The sequence below is a fragment of the Mchenga conophoros genome, linkage group LG17 (assembly GCF_057382185.1).
Source record: "Mchenga conophoros isolate Kocher_MC1m ecotype Shallow Benthic linkage group LG17, M_conophoros_male_GT1.1, whole genome shotgun sequence".
NCBI lineage: Eukaryota > Metazoa > Chordata > Actinopteri > Cichliformes > Cichlidae > Mchenga > Mchenga conophoros.
Genome location: NC_140542.1, coordinates 24094972 through 24119919, shown reverse-complemented (window position 1 = coordinate 24119919; position 24948 = coordinate 24094972). Strand labels below are relative to the sequence as shown.

General features: G+C 39.0%; 1 protein-coding gene across 2 annotated transcripts; it reads right to left on the bottom strand.

The window, feature by feature from the left end:
- Positions 1-92: 92 nt before the first annotated feature.
- pah (phenylalanine hydroxylase) lies at positions 93-23712 on the bottom strand. Of its 2 annotated transcripts, none has more exons than XM_085252748.1 (13): positions 23554-23712; positions 22414-22533; positions 8534-8717; positions 6287-6375; positions 5825-5892; positions 4305-4501; positions 3784-3919; positions 3601-3670; positions 3358-3414; positions 2434-2529; positions 1947-2080; positions 1750-1865; positions 93-526 (listed from the first exon to the last, which is right to left on the bottom strand). In XM_085252748.1, exons 1-13 carry the CDS (start codon positions 23623-23625, stop codon positions 483-485), a joined length of 1383 nt encoding a protein of 460 aa, XP_085108874.1. In that variant the 5' UTR covers positions 23626-23712; the 3' UTR covers positions 93-482. The 2 variants fall into 2 exon arrangements, with proteins under 2 accessions (XP_085108874.1, XP_085108873.1); XM_085252747.1 differs by having other exon boundaries at positions 22414-22536; positions 23554-23708.
- Between the last annotated feature and the right edge of the window lie 1236 nt (positions 23713-24948).

Genomic DNA, 24948 nt, shown 5'->3' with positions numbered 1-24948 from the left:
GAGCTGGAGTCTATGAAGCCAACCCCAAGTGGGCATTCGTTTTTTCCCCTCACTAGAGGAATATTAGCTGACAGTAGACACAGGAAGTACAGTCAGAGTACAGAGATATTTATTAAAAACTGTCATGCATATACAAAACATTTAATTAATCCAGATTAAATGAAATATAATAACAGAAAGCCTCCTGTCATTTTGAAAAGCATAATAACCTGATTATTGCAGTTAGCTAACAAAGAAATGTTTATTATACAATGCTCTTATTTTGAAAAGCTATTCTTCACGTAACATTAATGAGGTTATAAACTTACTATTCTCCATAAGTAACGGGCCCATGTTTCCTATTACCTGAATTCTAAGAATATGGTCACTATCTGACTTGCGTATGTGTTTTAATACAAAGAAGTTGAATCTCTAAGCATGACGTTTAAAGAAGCCAAGAAGAAATTGTCAGGAGGGTTCTCCAAGTCTGATCTCCTGTCCTGTTACTCCAGCTTCCGCAGGGCTTCGCACAATTTCCCCATCTCACCTGAAACAGAAGAAAATAGAAGAGTCAGAGGAGCAACTACTGCTGTATGTTAATGCTCATCGCATGCTTTCATATTTATGGACTTTATTTATTTATGGCTTTTAATAACATTCACAATATGGTGGAGTATTTTTTTAATTGCACACATGAGCTGTTTAAAGAGTCATCCCACCATACTGTGTGGCACGTTGCCTACTTTTACACACTGAAGCTATAACACTAACTTAGTGTGTAAAAACACCACAGAGCTGGTGATTTTACTTCCTGAGGACCCTCAAAAAGAACATCTCTCAAAGACCATTAATGTCCTTCTACCACAGCTCCACAGAGGTCATATTAACATATTGTTTCTATGTTTCTGCTGCAACATCCACACAGTCCTATAATTCACTGGATGCCCCCTCCTATGTCTGAAAGATCAGGCAGTTCCTGCTGCCTCAAAGAGGTTAATAATATCACAATGGATCGATCACCATGGTCAGCTAGTGTTTGGTTGTTACCGTCAGGCTGACAGTACAGAACAAATAAAATGAAGACAAACTGACTGAAAAACAGTTTCTATCCCAGAGCTGTACAAGCAATAAATGCTGTAATATCGGAGAAAGATTACTTTTTATCTTTTACTTATTGTTATGTCTAATATATTTTCATATACTTTATTGTTTTTATATAGTGTTTTTATATAGTGTTCAAATTGCACCTAATTACCACTGTACACGTGAAAATAAATACATCTTTATATAAACATCTAAACATCTAACTATAAACATTCTATTTTATTCTATTGTAGGACGGAGGAGACGAGGAGGTAAAAACTGGAGGTGAGAAAAGCCTGTGTCATTTGGGTTGTTTCTCTTGTATTTTGACGGTTTACTCCCAGGTCTTGTTTTGGTTCCACTTCCTGCCCATTTCATTGTGTTGATTATTTTCACCTGTGTCTCACACTGCATGCATTTCCATGATTAGTCCTTTGAGTGTATACATCCAGGTCTGTGGGCCTTTGGCTGATTGTATGGTTGTGTTCAGGTCTAGACAAACACGTACAAACTTTTGGAGTTTGCACGTGCTTTTTGGAGTTTGGGGTCACTGTACATAACAAATCCACACTGTGCTTGGTGTTTAAATTTAAGGCACTCAAAGTCAAACATTCATTCACGTTCAGACATCTATTATTTGATATTTCCAGACGACTAGTCATAAGTAATTTGACCAAAGCTGCTTACTGTTGATGCTGTCAGCCAGGTTCCTGAGCTGCTGGGTGTTGTCCAGCACTTCGATGCTCTGGGTGTAGGGGTTGTAGCGCACTGAGAAAGGCTTGGGGATCGTGCCTGCAAATTTCCTGCAGAGAGAGATGTGAATGATTAAAGACTCGCATGCATTGTAAATTTTAGAACAACTAAAAAACTAAAAATTGTCCTACCTGACTTTCTCTTTGGCATCTTCAAAGCTCTCTGCCACAAAGTAAACCGGCTGGTACTCTGTGATAGGGTACTTCTGGACACTCGTCTTCTCGGGGTCGAAAGGCATAAGTTTGGGCTTTTCTGTTAGAGAGTACTGAAAGAAAAAAATGTTTTTCTTTTCACTGCTTTATTTTCTCAATGAGCATCTCTATTCCTGTCTGTAAACAGGAAGTGCGGGACGATTTAAGACTCTGCTGACTTGAGTGGACATCCTCTGCTGACAGCAGCTAATGTAACTCATGACCTCGAAGTCTTTGCCCCCACCTGAGTGCTTACCCACTGAACCACTTTACCACCGCCCTGCTGAGCAACTCCCCCAGTGACACATTAAACCTGAACCCGAGTGGACCACTAACCCACTGCCTGCTGTTGTGCAATAAGGCAAATGTGTTATAAAAATAATGTACAGAAAGCAAAATGTCATCGCTGTACTCGGCTTCCTCTTACCCCCAGCTCTCCAAATGAAGACAGCAAGCCGGCTCCGTAAGCTTTGATCTCAGAGCCCTGCTTACAGAGGCCAAACTCCACGGTGAACCAGTACACCTGAGGGACACACACCTGGGTCATGAAATGTGACTTGCAGTAAAAAAAAAAAAAGGAAAGGAAGCTTTGGGTTTCAGAGGAAATCTGAGGAAAAAATATCTTATTTTAAACAAGATCATGACATAAAAATTGCATTTTTATACTATGTAAAGTAAGTTTTTATTTATTTTTTATTATTCTCTTAATATTTCTCCACTCTTTTTTATTCCTTTTTATATTTACTTATGTAAGACAAAAATATAAATTGTCATTAAGATTCTTGAGGTTTGCTTCTGATATACACAATCTCAAATAAACTCTAGGATTTAGATCACATTTTATCTCTTGTTTTACTCAGAGTATTTAAAAATAGGAATATTAAATACAGATATAATATTAATAATGAACTTTTAAAAAAAATTATTCATGATTTTGGAGGTACTGAAAGAGTTGCAATAAATGTGTTTAGCAGCATATATGTCTTGATATTTCTAGACATATAGATACATATATGTACTACTTTATCAACAGAAAGCCTTAATACTAATTCAAGCTCGTCTTGACCAATTTCTGCATTAAGATACAATAACTGTTTTTTCCATGTCATAACAAGGTAAACACGTGTCATGGACAAAATGCACTTCTTATTTTTACAATCCAAAGGCTCTATAAAGCAAAGAGGACTGTAATTAATGTTATTAATTAAACCTGTGTTTATCCTGCAGCGACATGTCAGAATAGCCTGTTAGATTAAGAAACAGGTTATTTAATGTGGTCTAGATTGATCCAATCTTTTGTAATTAGAGGCTCTTATCTATTACCGCTGTTTGCCTTGTACACAGTACTCACGGTAGCAAGTTTCTCAATGTACTCATCCGGCGCTCCGAGAGATGCAAGGCCAATTTCCTGTGTGGGATCAAAGCACATGGGTTAAGAGGAGCTGCTCACGCTGTCAGACAAGGCCAGGATAAACTGGTGAAACTGAGATTTGTCATCTTTTTGCCTCAGCACAGGAATTCATATCACTCTTGGTCTAATCTGAATAATAGAAAAGGGAAAAAGTAAAGTGTTAATTCTCCTCTTTAATATTACCTGTGAGAACTGCGCAAAGCTTGGATCAGCAAACAGAGGAACGTGTCCCAGGAGCTCGTGGCAGATATCCCTGGATTAGAAACACAATTTGCTCTTTAATTTAGAAATCTTTACTTCCTTGTAATAAGGAAGATTTTACTTCACCTGTAATTTTTTATTAGCTTTATACACTGAGACACTCACGGCTCAGGTGTGTACGTGGGCTTGGAGCCGTGGCGAATGTACTGCGTGGAATGGAAGACGCGGAACGCGAGTCCAGCCAGGAAGTCACGGGACGAGAGCAGGCCAGCTACGGGGCGAAGCCGGAAACCTGTGCATGCTGCAGGAGAGTGGTGGGGAGATGAAAGAGATGAGACAGTGAGCGTTTTGTTGCTTGAGTTGAATAAGAGCATGCATTGATAGGAAGGGAGGAAGAGGAAGTGGGGGTCTGTACAGCCAAATGAACTGAATGATGACTCATGCATTGGGTTTCATGGACTGTGTGATGTTGCGTGACTCATAACAGAAAGAGATTGTCTATTTCTATCAATCATTAGAAGAGAATTTACATATTATAGCAGCTTTGTTGCCATCTATAGGCAGTAATTAGCAGCTTTTTAATAGTGTGCATTTATAAATTATATTATTAAACATAGTCTTTCAAATGTCTGCATTTTAACCTCGGAGTGATAAAAAACAAGTGTTTTTTTTAGGTGTGGAGTTACACTGCAGGAAGCGGGAGACGTCCTCGAGCTGTGGGATGTTGTTTGGCCTGTAGCCGCAGTATTTCTCCAACAGGGGGAAGACGCGGTTGTGTTCACGGCAGGCGTGAGTCGGGTACAGAGTCTTCAGCTCCCTGAACACCGTGCCCCAGGTGGCCTTCTCCTCCTCTGTGTACTCCACCCTGGGAATGGACTGTCCACTGGAACAGCAGTCACAACAGAAGTTATGTTTCCCTGATAAACACTAACATCACCACACTGTGTTTACCTTAAATTTTTCTAGATTTAAATCGAATCAGTTTTTCTGTGGATGTTTCCCCAAGTCTCCCTGAACCCAACAAACCTTTGAGCCACAGCTCATTATTCCTGTTTTCTAACCTGAAAAATATCAGTTTTATTTTACTCGCTGCTCCTGTAAGTCTCACTCAGCAACTAACGACCCAGCTAAAACCATGTTTTAGACATTTTATCGGTTATATGTGAACATTACTAAAAAATAAATTGATGGCTTTTGAGCGTCTACATCAACGGCAATAAAAATTTCACCATGGCTGTAGTTTTATATGTAGAGTTTTTCTAATGTCTGATGTGGAGGATTTTTAGTGGTAGCATCAAAAAATAAATGTGGTAATTTTTTCTACATAAAAAATAATTTAAAATATGATATAGTGGTAATATATCATATATAAATATCATATATTATATAAATAATTATATAGTATTTTTTAATGAAATAAATAAATATAGAATTCTTTATGTAATTGCTGTGTCACGGCAGAAAAGACAATAAAAACAGCCCATAGAAAGGCTTGAATTAATTAGTAGAACCCGTACAAAAATAAAAATTAGAATTAAATAAAAATAATAAATAATTATATGATATAATGAGCATTTAGAAATTTTGAAAAAATATAATATGATACTATTAATAATCTATTATATAACAAAAAATTGAAATATTGCAATTCCTTTAGGAAATATTGCAATAATTTAATTTGTAACAGCTTTCTCATAAATAATTTATCACTGAATAAATATATCAATGTCAATTTAACTTACATAGCACATTTCAGTACATGCAGACTCAATGTCCTTACCACAAAAGTGGAAAACTCTGCAGGTCTACAACATATTAAGTCAATAAAATCAACAAAACAAAACCTCACAAAGAAAGACTGAATTTTGTGAAGAAAAGGACAAAAAAATATTTTTAGTTTATATTTTTTGTTGGTTTTTTTTCCCTTTTACTTCACCTGTGTTTTTGTTTTGGACTTCGATACTCTCTCTATACCCTAAAGCTACAGTATAACTTAAATTTTTTTTTAAATTATCTACACAGTAAACTCTTTTTTAAAAACATATTGGTTTATTCCAATGAGAAAGTTCACTTCATCATTTGTCTGCAGCATTTGACCAACATGTGAATAAGACTTCCTGATTAGGTGATCCTTTAAACCCACTATTACTCAAACTCAGCCCATAACGTCTCTATGAGCATAAATATATTAAGTAGGAGTAGTTACTGTCTGTAGTTGTAGGCGATGTCTGCGAACTCCTTCCTGCGAGCTCTGTATACTGGATCTGTGAAGCCCTGACAACATACACACACACACAAATAAAAGCCATGTTAGATCTCATGATTGCAGCAGAGCTAAATCAAAGGTGGAAATCCTTTGGGAAGGCCAAACTCACATACATATTCAAATGAAGCCTTTGTAGAGTGTTTTTCAGCTTATGATGAATGCATTCTGCTTTAATGTCAGTGGCAAAAGGGAGCAATTATCTATAATTACAGGGGCTCAATTAAAGCACTGACATCAATTTGTGTGTGTAGATAGTTTCCATTAGAATGGATGGCGGAGTGCGGCCTTGTCATCTCCGCTGCTTTTCATAAGCAAGCGCGTGGGCGTGAGTGGACGTGAGTGGACGTGCATTCACGTGCACACGCAGAGGCAGGATGTGGCGGTGGATGAGTCGGTCCTTACCGGGTGATCGGCGTCCAGCTCGGAACCATAACTCAGGATCTGGTTGGCAAAACGGTCCAAGTCCTGGATATCATTGGGGAACCATGGCACTAGAGGATAACAGCTGTCATTAAGTACTTATAATTTATGTTTTAAGTCAACATTGGATCAAACAGACCAGTCGTGCAGTGTCTGAAGGGGATATTCAGTGTTAGGTAAAGGGTTAAAGGTCATCTCTGTGCCCTTTTATTGTCATATTATGCAGAGATAAGTCAAGTGGCCAAGCTATTTCAACAACTACAATAACCAAGTGGGGTCATATTAATACAGGAATACTTTTTTAATGACTGTATTTGTGTTTATTATACCCACTACGCTCAAAGGAGTCAACCAACATATCTGCGCCACACTTTGTGCGTTGAGTGTCTGCTTCAGAGATTCTGCAGAAAATCTGATCCCAAGATTATTTATTTATTTTAAAACAACTTGTTTATTTTATTGTTTCTTATTGTATCTTTCTTCTTTGACTATTATGGCACTTAATGCTCATATTTATTTTACTTTTTGTGTACAGCGCTTTGTGGCTGTCTGTAAAAAGCGCTTAATAAAAAACTTTCATTTGAGGAAATGATCATCAGTTGAAGCCTGAATATTTTTTTATTCCTGACTTATATAAATGGCTGCAGTTCACATTAATATTGATGATTGTTACACAGTCTTGTGTGCGTTTTGCCTGCAAAATTTGTTTCAGTGCTGTGGCATTTTGACACTCAACAGAGCTGTACACGAGGGGGGCATCTGCTTATTCATATGGATTTATGACACTCAAAAACAGTGAGGCACAATCATTAATCTGCATTTGGGCAGTGTGGTCCAGCCTGAGGCCCCTGCAGAGACAATAAAGCTGTTTAGGCTGTCTCCAAAACTGGCCATAAATATCCTCCTTGTCCACTTGACCCTGACCAGTACGCCACAGAGTCTATGCTGAGGTCAGAGGGGGATCCATGGTGGCCCTGTCTGTCTCAGCCTGCCGTGACCTTGGCATGTTCTCTGTCCTTGGGTTAGTCTGGGGCGGAGACACTAAACTCTTCTGTTCCTGCCGGGCCTGTTGGTCCTCAGTAGCTAAACTAATGTCATTCTGGAAACAACTAATAAAAGGGGCAGTGGGCCATCATTCTCATGGGCGACACTGGCTGTCCATTACTAAGTCTGGTGTAGCTCAACACCCAGCACCAGGCCCGGTTGATAAATGGATCATTTCAGCTGTAGTGGTGTCAGCTTTTTAGATTTATTCATTTTTTTAACCACAGCTGTTTCTGGTTCTCAGAGAATATACCCTAAATTTCCCTCTATTACCAAAATCTTTAATCTACATCGCACAATATTACCACTACTACTTCTATTATTACGGGATAGGTTGTTGCTGCTGTCTTTTCATTTATGTGTTGAATTCAAATATACTGCTATGAAGGTTGGTACAGATATCAGGGGTCCCCAGAGGATACGCCCATATTTTCCTTTTTTATCAGAATCAGTTCAAAGGTATGTATATGTAGTGAAACGTATTTACATCTCTTGGGTGGCTTAACATGAAGCACGGTAATGACATTTCCCCAGAGGATGATCACTGGTGTCTATCGCAATGAAATTTGGTACAGACATCAAGGTTCCCCAGAGGCTCGACAAAGCATCTACATCGAGGTTTACTGTGTTTTGTACTAAAATATCAACTATTTAATGTCAACTCGATGGTCTGCTACATAATCTAGTACATCTGGTTCCAGAGTATACCCTGACCAGGGGTATACTGGTCAGGGTATACCCTGACCAGGGTATACTCTTAAAAACTAAAAAATTACATAGATGAAGAAAAAGGCTCTTTGACAAAAAGCATTTATGATCCCCAGAAGATAATCCCCATTGTGCTACATTTTTTGTTATTTTGCAATGAATGACCTTGTTTAATATCAAATGGCTTGTAATTAATTATTTGCAGGTATTCATGTGCCTCTTGTAATCATTTTGGAGACCTAGTGCCATCCTTTGGCTAAAAATAAAAGCGACTCAGATTTTGATTTATAAGTCTAAAACTTCATTGCATTGCTTGTTTAGCACTTAAAGGCTGAAATGACTGGCATATTAAACACGAGAATATATCTGTAAGTTGACATTCACATGCAACATATATTCACATTTAATAATTTCATCATGTTGCTGATTGAAGGTGCTCTTGTTCAGTGGACATCCTCATACAACTTACTCACTAACCTGTGTCCTTCTCTTTGCTGCGTGTTAGCTCGTGCACATGGCCGCTGATTTGTGTGCGCAGGCAGTCAATGACCTCATCCAGGGCCTGAGAGCAGGAGGAGTCTACGCTGATGAAGAACTCATACTGCTCACTGTTCATGCGTGATGGACGGGACTCGATGTGTGTCAGGTTAATGCCTTTCTCCTGCAAAAAGAAAGATGTTGGCATGCGGGTGTCAGCTGTTTATGTCTTTATGTTTACGCTCATCCACGCATGTATTTTGTATACGGAAATGTTAAATTTGTTTGAGAGGGATTTCTAATAAAAAACAAGGTGGAAAATTGTCCCGCAGCACTGCCTTTGTGCTATCACTAGAGGGTGGTGTGCTGTTAGTAAACTACTAGAGTGCACTCTATCAGACTTTGTGAAGACCACAGGTCAGCTGGCTGGAACTCGCTGAGCCAGACACTGGATGCATTCTCTTAGTAAAGACGTGTGGGACATGTTGTAATAGTTAGTACACAACTGTGGAACCCTTGGGAAGTTTCCAGAGTTTTATGGTTGAAATTCAAGAACTGTACTTGATCTTAACATGCAAAATAGTTCTGGCTTGTATGTGAATGAATTTTATATGGTAATTTTCACCTAAATGTGCTTTTGTTTTTGTGCACGTTTATGTAACTTTTTGGAGGGAGTGTGTTATTTGTTTGGTCCGCTATAGGCTGCAGAGGAGGGCGTAGGCAACCCAACATCACGTTTTCTCCCATCTGGATCCTATTCAGCTTTTTTTTACGGGTCATGTGGTTCTGCATCCCGACCAAAGATGAGACCACGATGGCATTTTTTGAATTTCATTTGTTTGAAGAGATTTAAAACTGTTTTTCAATTAAAAACCCAATATTACTGTATATTATTACTTAAATTTTTGTTAATAAATTTAAAAAATGTGATACATCAAATCATTCGTGAGGCCACCACAGAAAATATGATATGTATATGTAGCTGACAGATTTAGTTTCTGATTTTTAATTAGTTTTGGATTGAGAACTGTGTCCCTGTCATCATAATTAATCTGTCCATGACTACAAAGAGAAATAATTCAATGTGCGTGCCACTGGCAGCCTGGTCCAGCTTAACATAACCATTCCAAGTCCTGAAGCGAATATAGTGCAGCGGCAAATCTGCCACATTTCTATACCCCTCCGAGCCGTCCCTTCACTGTGACGCCGGTGACAATAACCCCAGCTGAGGTCAAGGTCAGTTGGTAGCATGACTCGTCACAAGAAAGCCATGCCGCTGTGTCACATGTGCGCTGAAACCCGGGTGGATAAGCTGTCCGGCAGTTTTTATGAGCGGCTCTCTGAATGAACACGTGATGGTTGTCCAAGCTGTGTGGCTAAACGTTAGCACATGGCTCAGTCGTTTTCAATATATCAGTAAAAAACACACACACACACACACAACAGGAGAGAAAAATGAAGTCCTGGAGCACAAACTCTTGAAGCTTTGTTTTTTACAGCATCATTTACTTTAAAGTATGTGAGCGGACTCAGCATGTGTTACATCACAGCTGGGCAAGAATGGGGTCTGTTGATAGTTTGGGGGTCGTTTGGCGTGTTTTACTGAAACGTTAAGGGCAGTGGGAGGATGAGGGGTGGAGCAGGGGGAGGATCGGCAGAGTGGGAGCTCATAGGCTCAAAGGGGATCCTGATGTTTACAGCTGCATTTGAGTCAACACAGCCACATCTCCACCCACAAAAATGTGGAAAATTAAATTAAACAAAGAAAACATTTTCTTCACAAAAATGCTTTTCATGAACTGAAAACATAATTTTCATGGCTGGTTTTATATGTTATGATAGTGTTTTAATACAAAATGTATTTAAAAAAAATTAAAACTTGATACTTGAAAGAAGGTCAGATTTAAAGATTAAACAATGAAGGTGCTGCCAGTCGCTATTTACCACGAGCACGTAGTCACCTACGCAGAGGCAATTTAGATCGATATGAGAAGAAACAACAACACAATGACGCACTGATGTTGTTGGGATTTGAAGGATTAAGCAATAACAGGTTGTGTAATAACACATCAAACTGATTTTCCTTGGTAAATGTGCAAAAGTACGACAAACCATTAAGTACCATTGTATGCACAGATTCCACAACATAGACTGTTTATCAAATTAATGTGTTTGGGGCTAGATTTCAAGCCTTGGTGGTGGAGATCCTGTCAAAACTGTAAATGTGATTATGAAGAAATATAGAAATATACAATCAGATTTTCAACTCTCATCCATTCAAGATCCATTCATTTTTCAGCGTGACAATGATCCCAAAAATGTCAATGCTGTAAAACCAAACCTGGACAGAAAAACACAATGGAGCACTATCAGTGATTTAGAGCAGTGTGAGCTCATCTAAAGGCAACCAACATCCAAATAAGAGCTTTGAATGTCCTTCAAGAAGCCTGGAGAACTATCCCTGAAGACTACGTAAAGACTTTACCTAAGCGATTTCAGGTGGTTTGAAGAATAAAGATCGTCATAAAAAATTTAAGCTCATTATATTTCCATACATGTTTCAAGAAACTGCTCTACCGTTTTCCCATTTTCCTAACAAAACATAAAGAAGAATTTATAGATAAAAACAGCTGTTAGTCATCAGCATAGTATGTTGTAAACTACTTTACTTTCACATAGGTACAGCACAGCAATCAGTTTGCAGCGTGTAAGAATGGAGAATTTTCAAGCAGCATTTGCCTGGTTCTTTATCACTACCCCCAGCTGAGATCAATGATGCACCTGCCATGTTTGCAAACCACTGATATACAAACATGTGAGATAAGCTCTGTTTGTTTAGTTTCCTCCTTTAAAGAGTCAGAAAAAGCCAGGAGCATGAAAACTACACCGCAAAGCGCTTAGCCTATTTGTACATTTCTTTCCCCTCGCCAAAAGCCATATTGTATTTAAATGACATGACTAGTATAAATTATGTACTAAAGTGGAACATTCCCAGGATTTACTTTTTAGTGTCTCCTCATGTGGCTTGTTTTGTTTAATGTTAATCATTAACTTATCGTAACATAACTGCTTTGTCATGAACCATTTTTTTTAAAGGAGCAGGTTGACAAATTGTCTCCCCCCAGAGTCAGTGTTAGCAACTTAGCGATATATTTATATATTTAGCGAGTTTTCAGACCCCCTTAGCGACTTTTTTTCTAAAAATCGACTAGCAAATCTGGCGACTTTTTCTGGTGTTATTGGAGACTTATTTATGACGACTTTTTGACGTGAAAGCGCATATCGCTTTTACTCTCAACAAGCAGCGGGTGCTGCCGTGGGCACCTCGCCCGTTCCACAGTGCTCACGGGTGGAGGATAGTCCTCCCCCAGCTGCTATCAGGGTAGAAGATGTTCACACCTATGCGTCCAAAGTGCAAATGAATCGCGCATGAGCGAAGCCGCTGCTCCCACACTGACTGTAACGCAGTCAGTTCTTCTTTTACTCTTATGCTGTTTTGTGGATCACAAGGTTTAAAACTTACGGAAAACACACACACAAAGTAACTCCACCAGAGTGCCTATTTCGGGTCACTTTTGCCGGTCCAAGCCCGGGTAAAGGAGCAGGGTTGGAATTGTGACATTAAAAAAAGCACAAAAATTGCTAAAAGAGATTTAATTTGTAGTTCTAAGTAAACTAAATGCATTTAGGACGTTTTTTTTATTCACTTTATGTCTCTTCCACGATGTTATTCCTCTCTCCAACAATGTAGGTTACAATCACATTAGCATGACCAATTATGCAAATTAGGCGATGACATCATTTAGCCACTTCTAGCGACTTTTAGGACAGCCAATAGCGATTTTCAATACTGAGGAGTTGGCAACACGGCCCAGAGTTAAGTAAGATGGACAGATACCAATCTCACTGAAGCCAGCTGTTTCTTATTTGTTTTATCTGCACAGGCCAAAGTGTAAAAAGAAAAGGATCCTTGCCAGAAACATTTTTACATTTGATCAATAACATTTTCATACATATCATTTGTAACAGTTAGTAGTAATTAGTATTAAGCAAAACCAGCCTTCCAAAACTATGCCAGATTAGCTTCTCACACAGAGTCCAGTCATGGGGATATACATTAACCAAATGGGATTTCAAATGTTATTTAGAGAGATTAGTGGTCATTAGGCAAGTCATTACTGTTTCTTATAATGCTAACATAAGTTAACGAACTGTTGGTTGTAACTTAGCATGAGCTAAGCTCTGCCATAGCTTAGCATCTTACAAGGCAGGGCTCTAGAGTGCGACCAATCTGGTCGCAAATGCGACCAAATTTTTCAGTGGTGCGACTAAAAAAAACCATTTGGTTGCACCTGTGCGACCAACTGTTCGGGTAATAAAAAAAAAAAAAAAAATCTGCAACCTTCCCTGTGGTCAACAACAGACACACATTATGCCCTTATCGTGGACTAAACCAATCAGAGATAGTAAGGGGCGGGACCTCTCTGATTGGCCGTGGTCCAGTTGAAAGTGCAGGTGGAAGTGGGAGGTGAGTAGCTTGCAGAGGTGTGGACTCGAGTCACATGACTTGGACTCGAGTCAGACTCGAGTCATTAATTTTATGACTTTAGACTTGACTTGAAAAAATGTTGTAAGACTTGTGACTTGACTTAGACTTTTACACCAATGACCTGGGACTTGAATTGGACTTGAACCGGTTTACTTGAAAAGACTTGATATTTCACCCCAAATATAAAATGTAACATGCATATAGAGATTGAAAATGTGATGTCATTCTGGGGTAGAACCACAAAGGATTCTGGGAACTCGTGGCAAGAGGTACTAGCGCACGCAGGCTTTTAATTGAAATCAGTTATACAGCGATAAAAAGAAACACAAAAAATGGCAAGAAGCTGTTGTATTATTAACTGCAATAGCCGGTCGCATGACAGCCACGGGAAGCCGACGGGTAAAGAAATCGGTTGTTATCGGATTACGTCGTTGAAGAGAAATTGTTCGAGCCATGTTTCCGAAGTAACAAAGACGCGACGGATGGCCTGGATTGCAGCCATTCAAAGACCAAATATAACGTCCCAGAACACTCCAGCTCACATGTTAGTCTGCTCCAAGCATTAACACGAAGGTCAGTCTTCTGTTGTAGTTAATGCGTCATTTTCATAACATAATTGGTGATATAGGTTACAAGCAAGTCTGACGCTGAACAGAAATTGTCGCGCTATGCTCCTTTGTTTATTGTGCATAAATAGTGAATTGTCCTGACACAATATTGTGTTTCGCTTCTGTTATTATGGTACATTGACAAAAACATACTTTTATTCACAGGATAAAACAGTTGTTTTGTATCACTAATTGCCCAGTACGATTACAGCATACAGTATTATTGTCACTGCTACATTTCTGTAACGCGTACCAGAAATTATTTCCACTACTAATTAATTACCGTTGAGCTCAAAGGTTATATTAATAAACGGTTAAGGAATGTGTATTTATGACGACGATTTGTGAGACTGGTAAACTTATGATACGTACGATGGTCTTTCGTTCTACACGGTGCATTTCAAGGTCCTGCACCCATCCGTCGGTAAACTGTACCTGGGCTTGTTGCAGTGACCTGAAGTTACTAAACTTCATGAGTGTGTGCACTCACTCCAAGAACCGTATGATTATAAATATGCATATAAATATGCTAAGATGAGATAGCTGACTTCATCTAACTAGCAAATGTTGTCCAGGCTACGTTGGTGATGCAGTTTTTTTTAATGTGTATGATATTTTTGTCATGCGATTTTAAAGCCGGTCCTACAAGCGCATCCAAGAATAACATGCAGCTTATCTCAGAACTGTCGGTGAAAATTATTCTTGGAGCTAGGTTTAATTGAGCTGCATTTTAAAGAGGTGCAATTTCACAATTTGTGTATATTTTCCAAGTTCACTATTTTGTCATGTGTTGAGAAAAACACAGATTTAAAAATTACATGGTCTAATATTTACATTTAGCATAACTGCAACATTCTTTTTTCGTTTTTTTTTAAAGACTCGAAAGGACTTGAAATTCAAAATTTCAGACTTGTGACTTTACTTGGACTTTTACACCAGTGACTTGAGACTCGACTCTGACTTGCCTGACATTACTTGAGACTTGACTTGAGGATAAAGACTTGAGACTTACTTGATACTTGCAAAACAATGACTTGGTCCCACCTCTGCTGGTTAGAGTTGCATGGATCGCAGATTTATCCGTTTTTTGTGAATATAAGCTGCTGACTGGTGAGCAGAATTTTCAGCTTGGTACGTTAGGGTTCATCAGTTAATCATAAAACATATTTAGTGCTTATAACAAATATATTATGCTAAATAAAGACAGATTTTTCCACAATGTATATGATAGTAAGAGTTAGTAAACCTCTATTAAAGTCTCCCTCTGCAGTCTGTTGTTTCTTAGATTCAGCATTGAAACTGAATTTAAAACCAAACATAGATGACATTCTGTCGCCTCATCAACCACCAAGATCTCACTGCCTACAGACATTCAGTAACTCTCATTGGATAATGTTAATAAATATCTTTCACTAAATATGAACGTTTTCTACCTGTCCTTGTTTAAATTATGAAAGAAGTTATTATGCCTGAGAATCTCTAGAATGTCGAATACTTTCCACTAAACAGTTGTCTTCTACTTTGGTTAGTTTTTTTAACAACCATTTAAAAAACATATTTTGCTTTTGTTTTATTTTTTACTGCAATTCCTGTAGAGTAGCTTTTATAGTGTTAATTCAGTATGTGCTACAAAATAAAAGCCTTTCCTTTACATTAGGTTTGTGGGCATTTTATTTTGAATTGTTCCAATCATGGCACTTCAAAGGAACAGCGCATCACAGGAACAGCCTGTGATGTCACAGTGCACATTCTACTGGAAAACCCTATAAATAGGGGAGACGTTCAACCGACTTTAGTGGATCTCGGATGGCAGAAACACAAAGCAACCTGGTTGTTAAAACAAAGACAAGGCGGACGCAGAGAAACGCACACGCTGACGCATCTACAATGGCAGAAGCAAAAATAGAAATGGTCATCACACCAAAACCTGAGGTTGATAAAGCCGCACAACCAAATACTAAAAAGTCTCCTGTGGCACAACCACCAAAGGAAACGGTTGTGAAACCAAAGAAACAAAAAAAGCAAAAACAGAAAAGAGTGGCTGAAGAACCAAGAAGAGCAATTACTCGGGCATATGCCCGGGCTCTTCTTGAAGCTCAAAACAGCACGGCTGATGGAGCAAACCCAAAAAATGAAGAAATGCTCCCCATTTCAAATGCAAAGGAGGACATGGAGAGAGAGAGAAATGGGAAGAACCCCAGCAGACCAAACCCTGTGCCTAATGGAGGGACTTGGGAGTATCAACCCATTCCCACATTTAGACCCCCGTTTAATCCCTGGCACGAGATTGCTGCTCTCAGACACCAACTGGAAGCCTCCCAATACCATCAGAACGACCTTTACGGTAAAATGGTAGGTGCAAACAAGAGGGCCTCTTATCACCAGCTTCAGGTGAACAAACTTCGTGAAGAAATTCACGAGAACGAGCAAAATCACGAGGAAACGATCAAAGGCCTCATAGAGCAGCTGGAAGAGGCTTCTAGTAATAAGCCCTATGACATCAGTGAGACAGACACTCTCGTGAGTGACAATGAAGCTATGGTCATATTGGATGAGGTGATTGCTACCCTGCAGGACCAAATCAGCCACCCTACCACAGAGCAGTGTGTGGAGTCTGCCACTCCAACCACAGAGGCTTCACACACTGACTCTGTAGGACTGAAGTCCTCTAAGGAGGCTGAATTTGAGCTCAAATGTAGGATTCAGCAAGAGCAGATTGAGATGCTCCAGAAACAGCTCCTAGCAGCTCAAAATCAGCTTGAAGAGCAGGCCGTTAAACATAGGCAGGAGCAGGAGACACTCAACCTGGAAATCAGTGACCTGAAATCCCAGCTCTGCCCCAACAAGGCCCTTCATGATTTGAAGCTAGAGTCTCTGGAGCCAGAGCTGAAAGGGGCCAAAGCTTCCTCACTTAAAATCCCACAGCAGCACAAAGAACAAAATTCCACTGCTGCAAATGAAATGCACAAATTTGAGCTTCCGAAAGAAAACGAGACTGGAGAACAGGACAAGATGGAAAAAGAGGACTCACTGCCATCCACTGCAAGGTCTCTGCAGGAGCCTCAGAAAGAAAAAGACACCACAGAACAACAGAAGATAGAAAAAGAAGAGTCAGCTGCATTTTCTGTACAGGAATCTTTGCAAAGTGTACAAGACAAACAGAAAATGCTCAATGTCAAGGTGGCTGAACTCAAGACTGAAGTCAAGAGCCTGCCAGAGATTCCGCCAAGTAAGAAGAAGAACAAGAAGAAGCGGAACTGTGCGCGTCCCCAATTTCACATAATTGGTGTCAACATCAAGTCCTAAAAATCATATTTATATACAACTAAATTGTCAGTGAACATTTGAAGCCCTCTCGGTCAAGACAGAAGGCCACCCCTTCCTGAGCCCGGTTCTGTCAGAGGTTTCTCCCTATTAAGAGGGAGTTTTTCCTCTCCACTGTCGCCAAGTGCTTGCTCATAGGGGATTTGGGGGCTTTTTTTTAACACCAACCACTGAAAAGTTCACTGACATCAAATTTAAGACTCAGCAAATATGGAAATGGATCATTCGTCATCAAGTGAGGAATCATCCATTTATAACATGTTTGCTGAGTCATATTTAGTTGTATATAAATATGATTTCTGTCACACTAAGGCCAATCACAGACTAATTTGGACAATTGGTAAAAAATAAATAAATTGAAAAAATTGAAAAAAAGTAGTTTTGTCATTGTTCCGTGTAGATTTCAAATAACATGCCATTTTATGTCAACATATTTCTGTTACATTTGTAGTGCTCGTGGTTTTATATTCTTATGATCCTGTTTGTTTGATGAGTATATCCTTCTGCCTTACTTCACATATTTACTGCTGCTTGGCTAGCTTTAGTCATGCTAGCATCAGCACGGGTAGAAACAGATACACATCAGAGACATCACATGTAGCTTGTGTTTATGTTCAGAGTGACATCTGATTTAAAAGCAGGCAGCAAAGCACTGAGCAGCATATCAGTCAGCACAGAAAACAAATGCCATAAATGTCATCAATTAGGCTGGAATAGTTTGTTTCTAGTGGCTTCTATCAGAGGTGTGGACTCGAGTCACATGACTTGGACTCGAGTCAGACTCGAGTCATTAATTTTATGACTTTAGACTTGACTTGAAAAAATGTTGTAAGACTTGTGACTTGACTTAGACTTTTACACCAATGACCTGGGACTTGAATTGGACTTGAACCGGTTTACTTGAAAAGACTTGATATTTCACCCCAAATATAAAATGTAACATGCATATAGAGATTGAAAATGTGATGTCATTCTGGGGTAGAACCACAAAGGATTCTGGGAACTCGTGGCAAGAGGTACTAGCGCACGCAGGCTTTTAATTGAAATCAGTTATACAGCGATAAAAAGAAACACAAAAAATGGCAAGAAGCTGTTGTATTATTAACTGCAATAGCCGGTCACATGACAGCCACTGGAAGCCGACGGGTAAAGAAATCGGTTGTTATCGGATTACGTCGTTGAAGAGAAATTGTTCGAGCCATGTTTCCGAAGTAACAAAGACGCGACGGATGGCCTGGATCGCAGCCATTCAAAGACCAAATATAACGTCCCAGAACACTCCAGCTCACATGTTAGTCTGCTCCAAGCATTTCCACAAAGGTCAGTCTTCTGTTGTAGTTAATGCGTCATTTTCATAACATAATTGGTGATATAGGTTACAAGCAAGTCTGACGCTGAACAGAAATTGTCGCGCTATGCTCCTTTGTTTATTGTGCATAAATAGTGAATTGTCCTGACACAATATTGTGTTTCGCTTCTGTTATTATGGTACATTGACAAAAACATACTTTTATTCACAGGATAAAACAGTTGTTTTGTATCACTAATTGCCCAGTACGATTACAGCATACAGTATTATTGTCACTGCTACATTTCTGTAACGCGTACCAGAAATTATTTCCACTACTAATTAATTACCGTTGAGCTCAAAGGTTATATTAATAAACGGTTAAGGAATGTGTATTTATGACGACGATTTGTGAGACTGGTAAACTTATGATACGTACGATGGTCTTTCGTTCTACACGGTGCATTTCAAGGTCCTGCACCCATCCGTCGGTAAACTGTACCTGGGCTTGTTGCAGTGACCTGAAGTTACTAAACTTCATGAGTGTGTGCACTCACTCCAAGAACCGTATGATTATAAATATGCATATAAATATGCTAAGATGAGATAGCTGACTTCATCTAACTAGCAAATGTTGTCCAGGCTACGTTGGTGATGCAGTTTTTTTTAATGTGTATGATATTTTTGTCATGCGATTTTAAAGCCGGTCCTACAAGCGCATCCAAGAATAACATGCAGCTTATCTCAGAACTGTCGGTGAAAATTATTCTTGGAGCTAGGTTTAATTGAGCTGCATTTTAAAGAGGTGCAATTTCACAATTTGTGTATATTTTCCAAGTTCACTATTTTGTCATGTGTTGAGAAAAACACAGATTTAAAAATTACATGGTCTAATATTTACATTTAGCATAACTGCAACATTCTTTTTTCGTTTTTTTTTTAAAGACTCGAAAGGACTTGAAATTCAAAATTTCAGACTTGTGACTTTACTTGGACTTTTACACCAGTGACTTGAGACTCGACTCTGACTTGCCTGACATTACTTGAGACTTGACTTGAGGATAAAGACTTGAGACTTACTTGAGACTTGCAAAACAATGACTTGGTCCCACCTCTGGTAGCTTGAATAAAGCGATATCAATTCATTAAATCCTGAATCGACTTTTAAATATAACTGTGTTTTGCCAGAAACGGCAGATTCTCAGATTAAAGCTCACAAAACCATTTAAACAACAACCAAACAGCAAATGAGAGCAGGTACACGGATTCCACACAAAGACGTAATCACAGAACTCAGAATCAACTTTGTCTTTCTCGGCTTTCTCACCCGACGGCCTGTAGACGGACACGCTATCGGAGCTTAGCGATTCTGATGCGTCCAGTCTGCGCTGTGATTACGTCTTTTTGCGTTGATTCTGAGCTGTAGGTTTTGTCTCTCTCCAACCAAAATTCACAGAGCCAGCAGCAAAAGAAGCAGCAAACTGCGCTTCACATTTGATCAATGTGGTCATGAATTTTGCTGTTTGCTTCCACGACTATTAAAATCACACTTCATGCACAGCTAGCTCTCTCTCTCTCTATACTCTCTATACTCTCTCACTCTGTACTTCAAGAACAGTTTCCCGTCTCCAATCTCTGTTTTCTGTATTATTCATTCGCTTATTACCCACCAGTCTACCGTTGTTTACAGCGCTGTCGGCTGCTGTCTTTTTCTTTTCTTTTTTTCACTTAAATGACCTCGGACAAGAAAGCCTATTTTTTCTGTTGTTCAATACTGAAGAAATTTAAACTTTATATGCAGAACATTGTAGAATATTTTTAAGGTTATCTGCTATAAAAAGCCAGACCAGGAAAATCTCATTCATGTTTTTCTGTGTTTTATTCTCACTTACTTTCACACAAAGGCATCTGCTGTGATGTTCACAATTCTGATGTAGTCAGTACTGATAAATGATCAGAATTATAATATTTCTGACTGTCTGAGGCTAAGTTGAATCGAATCGGGACTTTGAAAACCGGAATCGAATGGATTATAGAAATCAGTGATGATACCCAGCCCTAGTGAGCAGCCTAGGCACGACAGACGTGGATGTAGCTGTAATAGGAAAATAACTATTGCTAACTTTTCTGTTAAGTTAAGGCCTGATCCTTCTGAAATTCATAGCCAGTGCTCTGACACGGTGTCATCAATCTTTGAATGCTGAAAAAGCACAGTGTATCCAGAAAAACACATTTATATTATATAAATTATTATAAAATTTGTGTACGCCTAACTTTTGTGCCGTATGCCCATGGCAAAAAGTTAGTCTAGAGCCCTGCAAGGTAGCTTATTGCAGGATTAGTTTACCTGTCACTTAGCTTACATTCTTACAAAGAGTAGAAATTGAATCATATAGATTAAATATATCAGACATAGAATTTTAATGTGGTGAAATTGTAGGTATTACTAGCATGACTTTGTTCGATTAAGCTAAACTGATTACTCTAATGCTAAAATAAGCTAACTAAATAGTGAATGTAGTTTAGCTAAGCATTAGCTTAGCTGTTGCATGAGTTAGCATTTTACAAGGTAGCTTAGCTCCCCCCACTTTGCATTGTACTTTCCTATATAATAAATCTTAGCTTAAAAATAAAACTTAAAAATTTAACAAATATAATATAGAAATGTGAATTTATTTCAATCAGTGTCATTATTAGTTTGTTTCAGTTAGACCAGCCAAATTGTTGCTACTTAACACAAACTAGCTACTGGATGTACCTTAGCTTACCATATATTTAGCTGTTTACAAAACCTTGAATCAGGAGACACCCATTTGATGGTAAAATGTTGCTTAGAGAGATTGGGGGTGTTCCTGTGTGGGCTGCATCCAGGGTGTTTTCCTGTTAGTCTAACAAGGTAAGTAGCTTATGGTTATAGCTTAGCTTAGACTTAGCTTAGCCAGCTCACAGCCACAAAGAGTGGAATCAAGTAATATAGATTAAAGAAATAGTATAAATTCTTAGTGAGATCAGAACTATTGTATTATATTATATACTATTATATTATCTTATCTTCTCACAAAAACTTTGAATTAAGGTGCTATAGAAAATACAAATGAAATATAAAATGCTAATTAGTAAGATTAAAGCACACATTGAAGCTTAGCTTCTTAGAAACACTGGTGACACAGATGAAACAAATAAGATATAAATGTGAGATATAAAAACCAGAAATGAGGAATATGGATATATAGATGGATGAAATGTTATTTAGTTATAGCTGCTGCTTGAAGCGTTTTATTTATATCTAGTCCAGTCAGAACCGCTCTTCGGAACCTAACCAGCAACCAGTGGCTGGCTATAGCTCTTCATTTAATGGTCCCCTATGAATCTAATTTTCTGCAAGAAAGCCAAGAGGCACAATGTTCAAAGTACTGACAATGCTAAACACATTTTAATATTTTTCAGCACGGTGGCATGGTGGTTAGCACTGTTGCCGCACAGCAAGAAGGTCCTGAGTTCAATTACACCATCAGGCCGGGGTCTTTCTGTGTGGATTTTGCATGTTCTCCCCGTGTTTGCGTGGGTTCTCTCCGGGTACTCCGGCTTCCTCCCACCGTCCAAAGACATGCAGCTTGTGGGGATAGGTTAATTGATTAATCCAAATTGTCACTAGGTGTGAATGTGCGAGTGAATGTGAGTGTGAATGGTTGTCTGTCCCTGTGTGTTAGCCCTGCGACAGACTGGCGACCTGTCCAGGGTGTACCCCGCCTTTCGCCCTATGACAGCTGGGATAGGCTCCAGCGCCCCCCCCGCGACCCTGAAAAGGATAAGCGGAAGCGAATGGATGGATGGATGGAATATTTTTTTAAAATAAATTATTCTTCTTGAATGCATTTCACAATAGTCAGACACTGTCATAAATAAAGATTAATATACCGAACCATTCACACATTAATTTAACAACCTATGGTTTATTACTGGAAGAGCTGCTTGTAATTTTGCTTTCCATGACTAAATGAACAAGTTAGAAATCCTAATGATATTGAAAGGTACTTGAATATCATTAGCATTCAGTTTGTCACTGAACCCCATTAGGACCCAGGGCTGTCCACTGATATAAAAAGTTTACCTCAAACAGCCTCAGGGCTTTGGCTAAAGCTCCGACCTCTTCTTTTAAGGAGAAGATGCAGGAGATCACCTCTGACTTATTGTTGGTCTCCTCCTCCAGGTACATGGAGCCCCTTCTCTTCTGCTGAGAGACGTATTTAAGATAAATATACAGATTTTATATAAAAATACAACATGGATGAAGTCGTGCATACAGTGTTGTTAATGCAAAGCTATTACAAAAATGCAACAGATTCACTTTTAGTGCGGGGATGTGAATCATGAATTTAAAAATTGTTAGAATAGTGTTTGGCTCTCCTTTTGTCTGCCTGCCATATGCTGTTAGAGAGCATGTTATGTAGTTTAAAGCCATCCAGGGCAGCGCGTAAAGTACAAAGCTTCACACTCAGCCATATTCAAAGAGGGTTTCAGATAAACACAAACAAAAACCCAACACATCCCCTCATTTCTTCTACAGATGTTTTACAGATGAGTAAATACAGATGAAGAAATAACAACCTAGTTAATTATTTATTAAACTGAACATGTCCCATGCTTTTTTAAAAGGAACCCACATAAAATTAAGCTTTTAAAGGACAGTTTTGACTGCAAGAGTTCAACAGGTGACTGAATTTCTACATCTTTTGTATGGCTTTTATTCAGGCTCCAGTTAAAGATTTCTAATATGTTGCTTATGAAATCTGATGCCAGTTAAATAAATGGATACACAGAGCTCAAACTGATATTAAAGATATTAACTTCGTGGTCCATCTGGCAAAAAGTTACCTGTAGCTTTAATTATTTGATTATAAAAAAGAACTTAAAGGGTGCTTTTGTCATTCAGAAACAAAAACAGAAGCCTGCAGAGTAGGGACATTTCTTGCATTTGTTTAGCACTCTGACTTTTTCCATTATCGTCAGCTGTTTTTCACCTCTATTCACTGTAATTCTCTGCTTTGTTTGCTCTTGAACCCCGAATTTTCTAGCTCTGCCCAGCCATACTGTTGTTTTAATAAAAACGCACTGGTTTGAATCGCTATTTAAGGCTGTTTGTTTTGCATAACCTCCACAAAAAGAACACAAATAAACAGACAAAATTGAATGTAGTGCTAAAAGAAAGAAAACACAAATGGATTTTAAGTCAGCTATAAGTCAGATTTACCCTTGGCGCTTGGTCCCCTGTTTCTGCTTCTGGGCTGTAGTTTCCATTAACCCTCTTGTATGCAGCGTCCATCCTCTCCGTCCTCCAGGTAGGAAGTGTGTAGTTGTGTGTATGCTAATGCTGGGCTGAGATCTCGGGAAAGCTCCTCTGTGAGCGCTCCTTTAAAAACCATTCCTGGTTAACACCGGTCCACGTGACACCACACCCCCTCTGCATCGATATGTCATGGGATGGTTGTTGTGAAACAGAACTAAAGTGGCACATCTGGTTCTTGTTGTGTGCCTGTGGGCAGAGTTTGCTGGATTTTGTGCAGCAACTTTGTCAGTTTCTGCGCAGCCTGGTCGTTTTGAGAACAGGTAGAAATAACCAGTGAAAAACTTGTTTTTATCCATTTAGACACATTATGTAATCATAGTTATGTTAAAGGGAAAAATGGTGCTGATATATTTTTCAAGGCATGGTGTGAATGTCTTAATCGGGCCGTTCCCAAACCTCCACACTTAAGATATAATTCTGAATATAATCTTTTAGAAGAAATATCTGTACAAACACGACTGTGTAAGGTGTAATTTGTGTAACTGCACAGTGCAAACACTGAGGATGTGACCTGCAGTGGAAACTAACCTCATGACTGATAAGGGATTAGTGCTCCTGCCATATGGCACTGTATGAACTAATAACTAGGATAAAAACTGGTTGTCCCACCCTTGGCAACTTGAATTGTAATCAATCGTTTATGATAACTGGCTATAAATCTTTCATATCGTTGTGGAGAAATTTTGATCCACTCTTCTTTTCAGAATTGTGGTAACTCAGCCACACTGGATGGTTTTCAAGCATGAATGGGCTGTTTAAGATCCCAATTTTCATTCCAATGTGATAGAAACTCAGACTTTGACTAGGCCACTCCAAAACCTTAATTTTGTTTTTGTTTTACGCATTCAGAGGTGGACTTGCTGGTGTCTTTTGGATCACCCCCTAGATAACTGAAATTGAGTTTCAGGGCATGAACTGGTGGGTGGACATCGTCCTTTACGATTTATCGACAGAAATCAGAATTCTTGTTTCCATCAATTATGGCAGATAATCCAGTATCAGGTCCAACAAAGCAGCCCTAGATCATAACACTACCACCACCATGGTTGGCTGTTGGTGTAATGTTCGTTTATGAAAGTCTCGATCGTTGTGTCCTTGGGTGAGACACTTCACCCGTTACCTACTGGTGTTGATCAGAGGGCCCGGTGGTGCTAGTGTCTGGCAGCCTCGCCTCTGTCAGTGTGCCCCAGGGTGGCTGTGGATACAACGTAGCTTGCCATCACCAGTGTGAATGAGTGGATGACTGGTTGTGTAAAGCGCTTTGGGGTCCTTAGGGACTAGTAAAAGCACTATACAAAT

What these genes read in the sequence shown, in the direction of transcription:
- pah (XM_085252747.1), bottom strand. Translation starts at nt 23,625, where the DNA reads ATGGACGCTGCATACAAGAGGGTTAATGGAAACTACAGCCCAGAAGCA. An exon ending in CAGCAAAGAGAAGGACACAG is followed by an intron (nt 6,376 to 8,533) that starts GTTAGTGAGTAA and finishes GTTATCCTCTAG; the next exon opens with TGCCATGGTTCCCCAATGAT. An exon ending in ACATTGAGAAACTTGCTACC is followed by an intron (nt 2,530 to 3,357) that starts GTGAGTACTGTG and finishes TGTGTCCCTCAG; the next exon opens with GTGTACTGGTTCACCGTGGA.